Source organism: Capricornis sumatraensis, chromosome 2 (assembly GCF_032405125.1).
Source record: "Capricornis sumatraensis isolate serow.1 chromosome 2, serow.2, whole genome shotgun sequence".
Lineage (NCBI taxonomy): Eukaryota > Metazoa > Chordata > Mammalia > Artiodactyla > Bovidae > Capricornis > Capricornis sumatraensis.
The window spans coordinates 64,365,556-64,379,146 of NC_091070.1; the positions used below are offsets into that span (position 1 = coordinate 64,365,556).

At 34.6% G+C, this 13,591-nt stretch overlaps 1 protein-coding gene across 1 annotated transcript in view; it reads left to right on the top strand.

Annotated features, from left to right (window-relative positions):
* Nucleotides 1-13,591, top strand: part of UBR1 (ubiquitin protein ligase E3 component n-recognin 1) — a 154,691-nt gene that overhangs the window by 68,198 nt on the left and 72,902 nt on the right. Inside the window, exons 16-25 of the mRNA XM_068963839.1 lie at nucleotides 1,661-1,722; nucleotides 1,994-2,104; nucleotides 3,043-3,108; nucleotides 3,394-3,495; nucleotides 5,364-5,427; nucleotides 8,102-8,226; nucleotides 10,586-10,638; nucleotides 11,694-11,796; nucleotides 12,895-12,943; nucleotides 13,329-13,483. Of these exons, the coding sequence (XP_068819940.1) occupies nucleotides 1,661-1,722; nucleotides 1,994-2,104; nucleotides 3,043-3,108; nucleotides 3,394-3,495; nucleotides 5,364-5,427; nucleotides 8,102-8,226; nucleotides 10,586-10,638; nucleotides 11,694-11,796; nucleotides 12,895-12,943; nucleotides 13,329-13,483 (890 nt within the window). The remainder of the gene's footprint in view (nucleotides 1-1,660; nucleotides 1,723-1,993; nucleotides 2,105-3,042; nucleotides 3,109-3,393; nucleotides 3,496-5,363; nucleotides 5,428-8,101; nucleotides 8,227-10,585; nucleotides 10,639-11,693; nucleotides 11,797-12,894; nucleotides 12,944-13,328; nucleotides 13,484-13,591) is intronic.

Sequence of the window (13,591 nt, forward strand, 5' to 3'; positions counted from 1 at the left end):
CCTTTAAGGCTGGATAATATTCCATAGTGGGCTTCCCTGGTAACTCAACTGGTAAAGAATCCACTTGCAATGCAGGAGACCCCAGTTCCTGGGTCAGGAAGCTCCCCTGGAGAAGGGATAAACTACCCACTCCAGTATTCTTGGGCTTCCCTGTGGCTCAACTGGTAAAGAATGCGCCTGCAATGCAGGAGACCTGGGTTCAGTCCCTGGGTCGGGAAGATCCCCTGGAAGAGGGTATGGCAACCCACTCCAATATTCTTGCCTGGAGAATCCCCATGGACAGAGGAGCCTGGCGGGCTACAGTCCATGGCATCGCAAAGAGTCGAACATGACTGAGCAACTAAGCACAGCACAATATTCTATAGTATGCCTACCACATTCTGTTTATCTATTCATCCTCCAGTAGATGCTTAGGTTGCTTACAACTTTTGACTGTTGTTGAATAATGTTGCCATGAGCACAAGTCTCCAAATATCCATTTGAATCCTCATTTTCAGTTCTGGAGTTATACACCCATAGAGTGGTATTGCCGGATCATAACATAATTCTTGTTTTTAATTTTTTGAGGAGCCACCATACTGTTTTCGATGGCAGCTGCGCCATTTTACGTTCCCAACAACAGTGCACAAGGATTCCAGTTTCTTTACATCCTCATCAACATTTGTTATTTTTTCTTTTAAATAACCATCCTAATGAGTGTGAACTGGTATCTCCTGTGGTTTTGATTTGCATTTTCTTAAAGATTAGTGATATTGAGCATTGTTTCCTGTGCTTACTGACCATATGTATTTCTTCTTTGGAGAAATGTCTGATCAAGTCCATTGTCTATTTTTTAATCAGATTTTATTGTTGAGTTATTGGAATTCTTTGTATATTCTGGATATTAACTACTTATGAGGTATATGATTTCCTGATATTTTCTTCCATTCTGCGGGTTGCCTTTTCACTCTGTTGTTCATGTCCTTTGATGCACAAAAGTTTTTAATTTGGTATAGTCTAATTTACTTTTCCTTTGATTAGCTATGTTTTTGATGTCATATCCAAGAAATTACTATCAAATCCAATGTTGCAAAGTCTTTTTCCTATGTTATTTTCTAAGAGTTTTATAGATTTAGCATCTGTGTTCAGATTGCTGATATCATTTTTAGGTAATTTTTGTATGTGGTATAATTGACATGTGATTTTATGTCACCTCTGTTTTTACAAAAAGAAATACCTAGATTAGTTATTATTTTTTGTTTTATGGAGGTATAGTTGATTTACAATGCTGTGTTTAATTTCTGTTGGACAATAAAATGACTAAGTTATATATATATACACACACAGGCATATTCTTTTTTCATAATGGTTTATCACAGGATATTTAATACAGTTCCCTGTGCTATACAGTTTTTATTTCTTCTGGTACTTGGTTTGTGAGGAAAATCATTTCTTAGGAAGAAGCATAGTATTTATATATATATAAATAATACAGTGTAGGATCTTAAATATGTTAGTAATACTGTTTCAAAATTAGAAATCAAAACTTTGCATTCTGAGGCGTCATATCTAAGCTCAGTTAATGTATATTTAAATTTCACAAGTTTTCAAACTTGATGAATTAACTGGGAAATCAACTGGGTTTATTGCTTTCTCATCTTTTTCATTTTTTAACTTTTAGGTCTTCATGTGCGTTTAAGCAGGCTGGGTGCTGTTTCAAGACTGCATGAATTTGTGCCTTTTGTAAGTGACTATTAAATTCTCACTTGCTTATATTCTCTTTCTAAATACCTCTTGGTTGAGTGGGAAGAAAAAGATATTTTGAAACCTACCTGAATAATTCCCAGTTAATAATTTTATGTCTGTGTCATAGAACATTGAAACCTGAATCATGGTGACTTGGAGTCCTCTAGTTCAAGCCCTTCCATTTTACAGATGAGAAAATGGAGCGATGTATAGTGCCATAGCATCCAAACCCCTGAGAAAGGTTGAATTTGATCTCACTCTGTTTCAGGAGGATTTTCAAGTAGAGGTACTGGTTGAATATCCTTTGCGTTGTCTGGTATTGGTTGCCCAAGTTGTTGCTGAGATGTGGCGAAGAAATGGGCTTTCTCTCATTAGCCAGGTATGGCAAGGTGTATTATTCATATTGTGTGTTCATTTTCTGCTTGCTTTTTCCTTTATTAATAAATATTTTACTTTGTATCCCTGGGTTCTGCTCAGTATTTTTGTTTTCTAGCTCTTTTGTAAACTCAAGGAAGTTCTAGTGACCATATGGACATTTTCCTTAATCCTGTTAAGCGGATAAGTCAGGTGAAAGCCAGTAGTACCACCAGAATCTTTCCCACTAATATATATCTTTTCTGAAGATTACCTTACTTGGGAACTGTAAACTTCCTACCACCAGTCTTAATTGAATGGCATCTTACAATTTTTCCCTCTGTTTTAGAGCAAATAAGGAGAAGTGCTTCCTGAAAAATAGGGAAACGAATTGTAAAGATACTGCTTGGGAGAAAAATGGCATTGATTGATTGTAGGAATTTGGTTTACTTTTATTGAAGTGGGTGTTTTAAACTTAGTATGCTTTTCTCTGCTCAGTCATGTCCAACTCTGTGACTCCATGGGCTATAGCCCGCCAGACTCTGTCCATGGAATTTCCCAGGCAAGAATGCTGGAGTGGGTTGCCATTTCCTCCTCCAGGGGATCTTCCCGACCCAGGGATCGAACCTGGGTCTCCTGCATTGCAAGCAGATTCTTTACTGTTCAGCTACAGGGGAAATTCTCGCAATTGAACTTGGTGGGGGAGTCAATTATTTTGTTACACATGTTGAGAATAATAACTAGTATAGAGCATTTTAAACTCTGAAGTATTTTCATGCCATATTTTCTCACATCATCCTCCCAAATCCCTTAAAATGATTCATAAATTTACAGCTTCTTTTTTCTCTGCTACAAAGTAGTTCTTGGGGTTTCTAGTTTAGTAAAAATTTAAAGAATAGTTTTTGCTGAGAATTTTGAAATAAAATGATTCTTTTAGCTTCTGTTCTACCTTCTATTTTATAGGTGTTTTATTACCAGGATGTTAAATGCAGAGAAGAAATGTATGATAAAGATATCATTATGCTTCAGGTACCTATTTAAATTTGTTCTGATATGTGTCATAACCTTCCTTCCTATATTCCTTGTAGTAGGAGAAGATATTATAACATAATAACCTTTTTATAACTTATTATTGTATTATACTTTTATTTACTTAAGTATTTCTCACTGTTGAGATGAATATAGAATCATAGAAGCAGAAGGGACTGCTACAGTATCTTCTGCAGATTTACCGTATTCTCATAGCCCTACTACTAGAGACAAAATGTTTCTCCATTTAATACATAGAACTATGGGACTTGATTTCTTTCACAGATTGGTGCATCTCTGATGGATCCCAACAAGTTCTTATTACTGGTACTTCACAGGTATGAACTTGCTGATGCTTTTAACAAGACCATATCCATAAAAGACCAGGTAAGTGATAGAAACTGATATGTAAATTAATCCAAAGAAAATTTTATTGTTAACTATTTTAATCATATATAAGATTATTTATTTATATATGTATATCTCCAAACACCACACACATACATAAAACATACATCTACTTCTGCATGTACACACATATACTCTTTTCACTCTATAAAAATTAGAATGTACATGGATGCAGAATCCTGACCTACTAGTCAGTATATATAAGGGACTTAAACATCTGTGGATTTTGGTATCTGCAAGGGTCCTGGACTAATCCCCTGAGGATACTGAGTGATGACTGTATATAGATTAACAAAAAGGAGAAAAAAATCACATGAAACTGCCTCTTAGAAATGATCACTTTTAAAGTTTTGGTGTCATTTGTTTTTAAAGGAAAATTTGCTTCCTGTGCTTAGTGAAATATTGTGATAGGTTTTTTTTTCTTGGCATTAAAGAAGTATATAACTGCATCATCTTTTTTGACATAATTTTTAATGGCTGTGTAATATTGCACTTTATGATTGCATTATACTTTAGTCTCCTATTGCTGAAGGGATTTTTTGATTTTTTTTGCTCTTATAAACATCTCTGCACCTCAGGGTTTAAATACTTGCCTACTTATTTTGTTAAAATAAATTCTTAGGAGTAGATTTGCTGGAGAATGCAGCATACCCTTTCTTATGTTTCTTGAATAGATATTGTCAAACTGACTCTCTCTAGCAGTATATACATCTGTAATGGCACTGGTATTTTGTTCATCTAATATATGAAAGATGGTGTTTAATTTTCATTTGCAGTTTTTTAGTTATCAGTGAGGTTGACTTTGTTGTCATGATTATTGACTTTATTTTTTTCCCTTTTTGGTAGTGAATTATCTGTTCCTATCCTTCACCTTTTTCCTGTTTCTATAAAAGTTCCTTATTTAGTAAAGATATTCTTTATTTGTATTTATTGCCTTTTTTCAGTTTATAGTTTGTCTTTGGAGTTTTATCACCTCTTCATTGTTTTAATATTTCCTACCAGTTTATAAAGTAGGCTTTGTAATTTATGAATTGCATTATTTTATTCTTCAAATTAGAAGTCACTTACAAAGGCCCAAAGAATAGGATAGAAAATACAAAGCTAATTTTTAGTCATGTTTTTATACTCAGTGAAAATGAGTATCTAATTTACTATAGTATTTAAGTAACAGGTGTTTTAGAGGGGGGGTGCACTCACCATAGCTGTTGGTTACATATTTGTAGCCACTGTCTCACCAACCCTGATAAGAAGGAAGCCATAGTACAGGGAAAGTTAAAGGTTAGAATTCTTTTTCTGACTGAAGGCTTGATGGGTAATAAGGATAATAAAAACAGTAATAATATTTAGCAATTGTTATTGAGTTTTTCGGAGAAGGCAATGGCACCCCACTTCAGTACTCTTGCCTGGAAAATCCCATGGATGGAGGAGCCTGGTAGGCCGTAGTCCATGGGGTCGCTAAGAGTCGGACTCGACTGAGCGACTTCACTTTCACTTTTTCACTTTCATGCATTGGAGAAGGCAGTGGCAGCCCACTCCAGTGTTCTTGCCTGGAGAATCCCAGGGACAGCAGAGCCTGGTGGGCTGCCGTCTATGGGGTCCCACAGATTTCGACACAACTGAAGCAGCATAGCAGCAGCAGCAGCAGCATTGAGTTCTTATTAGATGCCGAGTATTGTGACCTTGTAGAACTTGAAGTCAACAAAAGGGAATTATTCATCTCATAATTCTCTGTTGAAAATACTGAAAGAAAATACTGGATTGGCTGGACTGTCAGTCTGATCCGGAAAAAAATTTGTGTTTTATGGCAGCTTTTGGTTCTTATGTAACTAATTTTTATAATTCTACAGGATTTGGTTAAGCAGTATAATACCTTAATAGAAGAAATGCTTCAAGTCCTCATCTATATTGTGGGTAAGAGTAAAAGATGTTTTGAAACAGAGCATGAGTTACTTTATAGAGAGAACATTAGTAAGAACTCTAACTTACTTTGTTCTTCTCCAAATATAGCAGAGAATATTAGAGATTGATGTGACTAATGTGATTGATATGTTTAGAAATTCACCTTTAGAAAAGCACAGCTATTACATCTTCACTTTCCAATACCTGATTTGTTAATTGTTTGGACTTGTGTGTAGAGATCTGGAAAATAATTATCCTAGTCAGAAACATAGATGTAAAATAAGTATATGCTAGGTGCTAAAAATTTTATATATATATGTAAAATTTCAATGTAACATGCATCTAAGTAAGATGTATTTTCATCCTGTTCTATTAAGTTACTTTGTGCCCATATTGGCCTTACTTCTGCTTTTACATGTTATATATTATAGTCTCTTGATTTTACCAGCTGTGTAAAAGTTCTTAACTTCTTATCTGGCTCTTGTTTCTTACTTTACTGTAGGAGACACTGCTTTGTATTAATAGTTCCTGGTAAGGATTCTAGCCATTAGCCATATCTGAAAACATGGGTATATTTTACTTGCTGTTTGTCAGGAGCTAGTTGCTAGACTAGCTGCTTGTCTCAGCAGAAAGTGTGGTAAACCTTCATTGCCACGTGAGATGTAAATCTTCCAGGCACCAACTCTTCTGAAATAATTCCAGAGTATTCTGTAGGAAATTTCTGGAAAAAATGGACAAGTTAAAAATGTGCGAAATATTTTTAAGTTGATGATATACTTTATTAGATTACAAAACTTGGAAATTTTTGTGTTTGTTCTTGGAATACTATGAAGAATTTCTGCTACTGCATATTAATACCATATATTAGAATTGTCAATAGGTTTTGGTATTTTATATTTTCACTATTTTACTATTGCTATTATATTGCTGTTATTTTGTTTACCTAAATTCATTGGATATTTCCTTCTATGTCATTTTATTTTTAGTTAATACTTGCTACATTTCTAAGTTTATTACTTTTAAGAGCTATCATTTTTAAAAAAATGTATGTATGTGTAAAATCTCTGATAATATTACAGAGAAAACATCAATAAGTGTAAAAGATTTGGATTAGGAATCATAAGATCTAGTCTTGACCTTCCTATAAACTAACAAGAGCTAGTCTTGACCTTGCTATAAACTATCAAGAGCATGCCATTTACATTTTCAGGGGCTCAAATTCTTGATTTGTAAAGTGTAAAAGTAATCTGTGTGATCTCTAAGATTCTTTCTAGCATGAAACTTACAGAGGGTACTGTTATGGTGAAAAAATGAAAATTACAATGTGTTTAAATAGTAATGAATCTGTTGCGAGTGAATTAAATTAACAGAATGTCATTGTTTTGCTGATTTGTAGAATTCAGATCTCTTAGACAAAAAAAAGAAAAATTCCTGTCCTTGTACTCCAATTACCGTCTTATAGCTATCACAAGACTTTGTACACATGTAGTATTGAAAATCAATCAATATTGATTTTCAATAAGTATTATTCAATACTGTGACATAAGATCAAATATATCAAGCCTTCTTGAGGCATTGGGAATTAGATGCTGTTGACACCAGTAACATTCCCATAGTTAAAATTAGCTATTTTCTCTCTCCATCTGGCAGTTTATTGAGATAAAAAATAGAAATCTGATCATGTGGGCATGCTGGCAATAGCATCCATTCCTGACACACATTACTGTTTTGTCATTTAGCCTATAGAGACATTTTTAAGTATTTTGTCTTTTAGTTTTCACTTTGTTCTTTCATAAATAACAAGTAGAGACAAACTTGAGGAAGATCTTGAAAGAAAAGCTGTTGTTTCAGGATCCTTTGTTGCTGTTGTTCAGTTGCTTAGTTGTGTCTGACTCTTTGTGACCTCATGGACTGCAGCAAGCCAGACTTCGCTGTCCGTCACCATCTCTTGGAGCTTGCTCAAACTCATCTCCATTGAGTCGGTGATGCCATCCAACCATCTTGTCCTCTGTCATCCCCTTCTCCTCCTGCCTTCAATACTTCCCAGCATTAGAGTCTTTTCCAATGAGTGAGTTCTTTGCATCAGGTGGCCAAAGTATTGGAGCTTCAGCTTCAGCCTCAGGCCTTCCAATGAATATTCAAGGTTGGTTTCCTTTAGGATTGACTGGTTGGATTTCCTTGCTGTCCTAGGGACTCTCAAGAGTCTTCTCCAACACCGCAGTTAGAAAGCATCAATTCTTCAGTGCTCAGCCTTCTTTATGGTCCATCTCTCACATCCATAGCTTTGACTATACAGATCTTTGTTGGCAAATTGATATCTTTGCTTTTTAATATGCTGTCTGGGTTTGTTATAGCTTTTCTTCCAAGGAGTAAGCATCTTTTAATTTCATGTTGTCCCATGATGGCCACTGCCCTCTTTTTTGTTTTTTTGATTAATAATACATGCTTATTTAATTGAGGGGCTTTGTTTATAATATTTGAGTGTGTGTATTTAAGTTAAGATACGCCCTGTGTTACTTAGATCTCTGTATTTTTCTTCCTCTTTCAGCATATAGAGTGTTGTTCAGGTTTAGAAACATGTTCAAATAACTTTTGGTCACTCTCTCATAGATTTGATTTAATGCAGTGTTCTTGATTTACATGGAAAGCAATTAACTCTTACTTTTTCTTTTCATTTTTGTATTAGGAGAGCGTTACGTACCTGGAGTGGGAAATGTGACCAAAGAAGAGGTCACAATGAGAGAAATTATTCACTTGCTTTGTATTGAACCCATGCCACACAGTGCCATTGCCAAAAATTTACCTGAGAATGTAAGTCCAGTTTTTTTTTTTTAACTCCATTCACATCAAAATGGGATAGTTTTCTTTAATTGGAAGCTCTTGAAGTTTTAGGAAAATCTATTTTGATTTTCAGATATAAAACTCTCACCATTAATTTTTTAGTGGTATAAACCTTAATTCTGGGCTTTGGGGCTTTAGGAAACATTTTAAAGATAGTCTGGCTATTTAGAAAACACCATAGAGCAATAAACTCTATAATTTTTTTACTTTAACGTAAATTTTCTCCAGAGGAAAAGAGAACTTTGTGAAATACTGAAACTATTTGGGTGGTGTGTTAATCTGGGTCTTCTGAGAAGCAGATGTCAAGACAAAACATTTAAGGTTTTAGTAGGAATAGTGACTGTGAGAGGATTGACGAGGGAGCTGGGAAAGGCTGGGGGAGCCATCAAACTGTAGTGCAAGTCTGATCCCAGATGAAGAAAGAAGGAAAGAAGGTAGGAATGTCCTGGACTGCTGGGTAGTCTAATCAAGGTTTGGTGCCTTCCCATGCCTCCCTGAGTGAGCCTGCATTAGTGTCTCTGTTCCTCTAACTAGAGGTCTGCAGGGTGCATTCTCATAGCCGTCCCAGGCGATATTTACATTCAGTATTGTTGACATTTAAGCAGTAATCCTAAAGATTATAAGTCATATTTTTTAACACATATTTTTAAATTATGCATTAGAACAATATTCTTATAAGAGGTTAAACTTACCTTCACTATCAAGGCTTTCCAGAGAAGTAGAATAGAAATAAGCCTTGACTCTTGGTCATTTTTCTTCTTAAGTATCCATAGTGCTTTTCTAGTTTCATAACTGATTCTCAGACTTTAACCATGTCACCTTCATAATTTCTGCACATCTGTCTACCAATTTTAGAAATTACTAATACATTTTAAAATTAACTTACATTTTTCCTTAGCATCTTTCTAAGCAACAATACAATGAAATAGTAGGTTTGACATTCTAGATTAATATTTTCTTTATACATTTAAGATAAATGAATAACTGTTCAAAACTCTAAGGATATATAACTGTGCCACCTAAAAACAATTTCACATACCATCAGTTCAGTCACTCAGTCGTGTCCAACTCTTTGGGACCCCATGGACTGCAGTATGCCAGGCCTCCCTGTCCATCACCAACTCCCGGAGCTTACCCAAACTCATGTCCATTGAGTCAGTGATGCCATCCAACCATCTCATCCTCTGTCGTCCCCTTCTCCCACCTTCAATCTTTCCCAGCATCAGGGTCTTTTCCAATGAGTCAACTCTTTGCATCAGGTAGCCAAAGTATTGGAGTTTCAACTTCAACATCAGTCCTTCCAATGAATATCCAGGACTGATTTCCTTTAGGATGGACTGGTTGGATCTCCTTGCAGTCCAAGGGACTCTCAAGAGTCTTCTCCAATACCACAGTTCAAAAGCATCAGTTCTTCGGTGCTCAGCTTTATAGTCCAATTCTCACATCCATACATGACTGCTGGAAAAACCATAGCTTTTACTAGATGGACCCTTGTTGGCAAAGTAATGTCTCTGCTTTTGAATATGCTATCTAGGTTGGTCATAACTTTTCTTCCAAGGAACAAGTGTCTTTTAATTTCACTGCTTTCAAGTACTTTTTAAAAGGAGGCTAAATTTCTTAATTTTTGCAGGACTATAAGAACCTATGAGCTTGCTTTAGTATATTGACTAAGTCCTTATCCTGATTTTAAATGACTTCATTTAAAAAAAAAAAAAAAGAAGATTCCTTGTTGGGACTTCTGGTAGTCCAATGTTTAGGACTCTGCCTTTCCACTGGAGGGGACATGGGTTCAATTCCTGGTTGAGGAACTAAGATCCCACGTGGGATGTAGCTTGACCAAAAAGAAAAAGAAAAATTTTTTGTTAAAGGAAAAATTCAAGCCAATTAAAAAAAAAATTATAATTGCAGAAGCCAGAATGTATTTGGACATCTATATATGTGTTTTACCATAGATCCTATTTATTTTGTTACCTTGGTTTTAAGGATTAGTTCAACATGGACGTTTGCTTAAATGATGTGGGTGAATAACATACTAGATTTAAAAAATAACAGTTTCTTTGAATTATTTGTTGTATGTGTACATATATGAGGACAAATTTAGATTAAATTTCTTCTTTAAGCAGTTTATACAGGCGTCTTACCTCTGCTAAGAAATCCATCCCTCAACACTAATAGGTTTTAGACCTAATTTTTAAATATTGGAAATTGATCTTATTTTGAATTATTTTTAAAATACTCAGAAATGCTTTGAAAGGGTATTTCAGTTCACAGTAAAAGAAAATAAAGTCATTATGTGAAGGTAAAAATGACAAAAATATTGTTTCAACAGGAAAATAATGAAACTGGCTTAGAGAGTGTCATAAACAAAGTGGCCACATTTAAGTAAGTACTTAATATTTATGCTTATTCTGAAAGGTACGTCAATCTTTGTCTTGTAATTTGAATTATTGTAGAAGTTCTGAAGTTCTTTCCTGAACTCCTAAAAACAAAATTCAAGTATAGACAGAAAGGGTGAGATCTAGGGGTACACTATAGGCACTTAGTACCTGTATGCTGAAGAAGTGAGTATTTTTTGGCAAATCAATGAGAAATATCCACTTTTTATGTTAGGTGACTTAATAACTAAACAAACCTTTCTGATAGTCTCCCATCAATTTTAAGCCATGACTTCATTTATTCTATTAAATTTTCATTTTGTATACTAATTTAAAATTTTTCTCTGCTAGGATTAAAATATTTTGCAATCGTTTGATTCTTTGAGATATGTAAAATGAAAATAAGATTTTAAAAGGTTAATTCTTGAAATTAAAATAATTGATACTAGTAGTGAATTTCTACTTGTTATTGTCATGAATTCATAGATAAATTGCTAGTGTCAAATACCTTTAAAAATAGAATATAGCTTTTTTATGCTCTAATATATTCAGTAAGATATTTCACTTACTTTGATAGAGAGCAAAAGCTGTTTAATGTGCAGTATACGCCTTTTGGCTTTAGTATTTTTCCTTATAGTTCTCTATAGAGTAGTCACTATTTTATTTGCATTTACAATTTCCTAAGGACATGTTATCTTAACTACTATTTTAGATTTTGCCTTAGACAATGCAGGCTTTAGTTGAATAGGCAATGTTAGGTTTCAGAGGCTAAAAACAAACTCTTAGGAATTTAAGTAGGGCATGGGATCAGATCAAACTTTTTCATATTTGTTTAAATTTCATAATTATGAGACACAACTATTACCAGGACTTTGAGCTTATAGTGTTAAATTTGTTAGTTTATTTTCATGAAATGAAATTTGTCAGTCAATTTAAGCAAGCTGAATGAGATATGATTGTTTTCTTTCTCTTGATTTTAAGATTAATTTTTAGATTCTTACTTTATGTTACTCTATACTTCAAGGGCAGTGCAGTTCACCTCTGTATTTTCTGTCTTTTTAGGAAACCAGGTGTATCAGGCCATGGAGTTTATGAACTGAAGGATGAATCACTGAAAGACTTTAATATGTACTTTTATCATTACTCCAAAACACAGCATAGCAAGGTATGAAAAGTTACCCTTTTCAGTAAATAAACCGAAAGGCTTTCCAGCTCCATAGACAGTTCCCTGGTTTTTCTGTAGTTTCATACTGGTTTTCATTACTAGAGGGCATTATCTTACCCAATAAATTAAAACTGAATCAATAATATTATCTAGTATGTAGTCACTGTTCAAATTTTTCTGATTATACCAGAAATATTCTTTATAATTATGTTGGGGTAAGAGGATTCAATCAAAGATCATGCACTTCATTTGCTGTCATGTTTCTGTAATCTCCTTTAATTGGGAATACTCTTTTTGCCCTTTTTTGTTTTTCATAACATTCACATTTCTGTTAATGTCAACTAGTATAGGCTAGTAGTCTTTTAGAATATCCAATATTCTGAAGTGAAGTGAAGTAGCTCAGTCGTGTCCGACTCTTTGCGACCCCGTGGACTGTAGCCTACCAGGCTCCTCTGTGCATGGAATTTTCCAGGCAAGAGTACTGGAGTGGATTGCCATTTCCTTCTCCAGCAGATCTTCCCGACCCAGGGATCGAACCCAGGTCTCCCGCACTGTAGACAGACGCTTTACCGTCTGAGCCACTCTGGATATGTCTAATTTTATTCCCATGAGTAGATTCAAATTAAGCATTTTGGAGCAAGAATACTACATAGGTGACATATTGTATCTCATCAGTAGACGCATAATGTCTGTTTGTCCTATTAAGGATGATGTTAAGTTAGATCACTTAGTTAAGGTGATGAGTGATGTTAAGTTAGATCATTCAGTTAAGTTTGATGTCTGGCTTTCTTGTTATAAAATGAATAAGTTCCAGTTTTTAGTACAATGCCCTGTGTATAATAGACACTAGATAAATATTGTTGACTGAAAGAAATGGGGAACTAAATTAATGATGAGGATTATTACCATCTATTTTGCAGTGACCTTCCCTAGGACGATGATTTTGTTTCTGGAATAAGGTAGCATTTGAATACATATTTCAGTATGTAAAGTATTTTGGTAGGTTTCCTGCCTCCTTCAGAGTACTCCATTTGTTTCATGCTTGTCAGGTGTTATATTTTAAGATAGGCCTTTTTTTTTTTTTTTTAATATATTTAGGCTGAACATATGCAGAAGAAAAGGAGAAAACAGGAAAACAAAGATGAAGGTAAAAAGTGAGATTCTAAGTTGACTGACTTTGTATTCTGATTTTGTAGTAGCAAAGCATATAGTGTTTTGCTTTTGTTGTTTTTTTTAAGTGAGCAACTAATGGAATGCAAAGAACCCTTTGTTTCTTGTTGACACATTAAGACATAGCGTACATCAGTGGTGATAGAATTTTAAATTTTAACAAACGGAGTTTATTTTGGGTGACTTACATAGTGACTCATATTTCCCATAGTATTGATGTTTTCAGTGCTTTAAAGATAACAAAGATCCTATGCTGTTTTGCATGTAGTATATGATACTGATATTTGAAATTTAACGTCTGATAACCCAAATAAAATAGTAACTGTTTATCTCTTCTGACATTGATCTCCTACCCACCTTAGCATTACCACCACCACCACCTCCTGAATTCTGCCCTGCTTTCAGCAAAGCAGTTAACCTTCTCAATTGTGATATCATGATGTACATTCTCAGGACCATATTTGAGCGGGCAGTAGATCCAGATTCTAATTTGTGGACTGAAGGAATGCTCCAGATGGTATGTATACTGAAAATATTTTTTCTCTTTCAGATACTTTCTCTACTTCATAGAGGTCTTGAGGGCCTGGAGAAGATCCCTAGTCTACCTTTCTGACCTTCAGTTAGA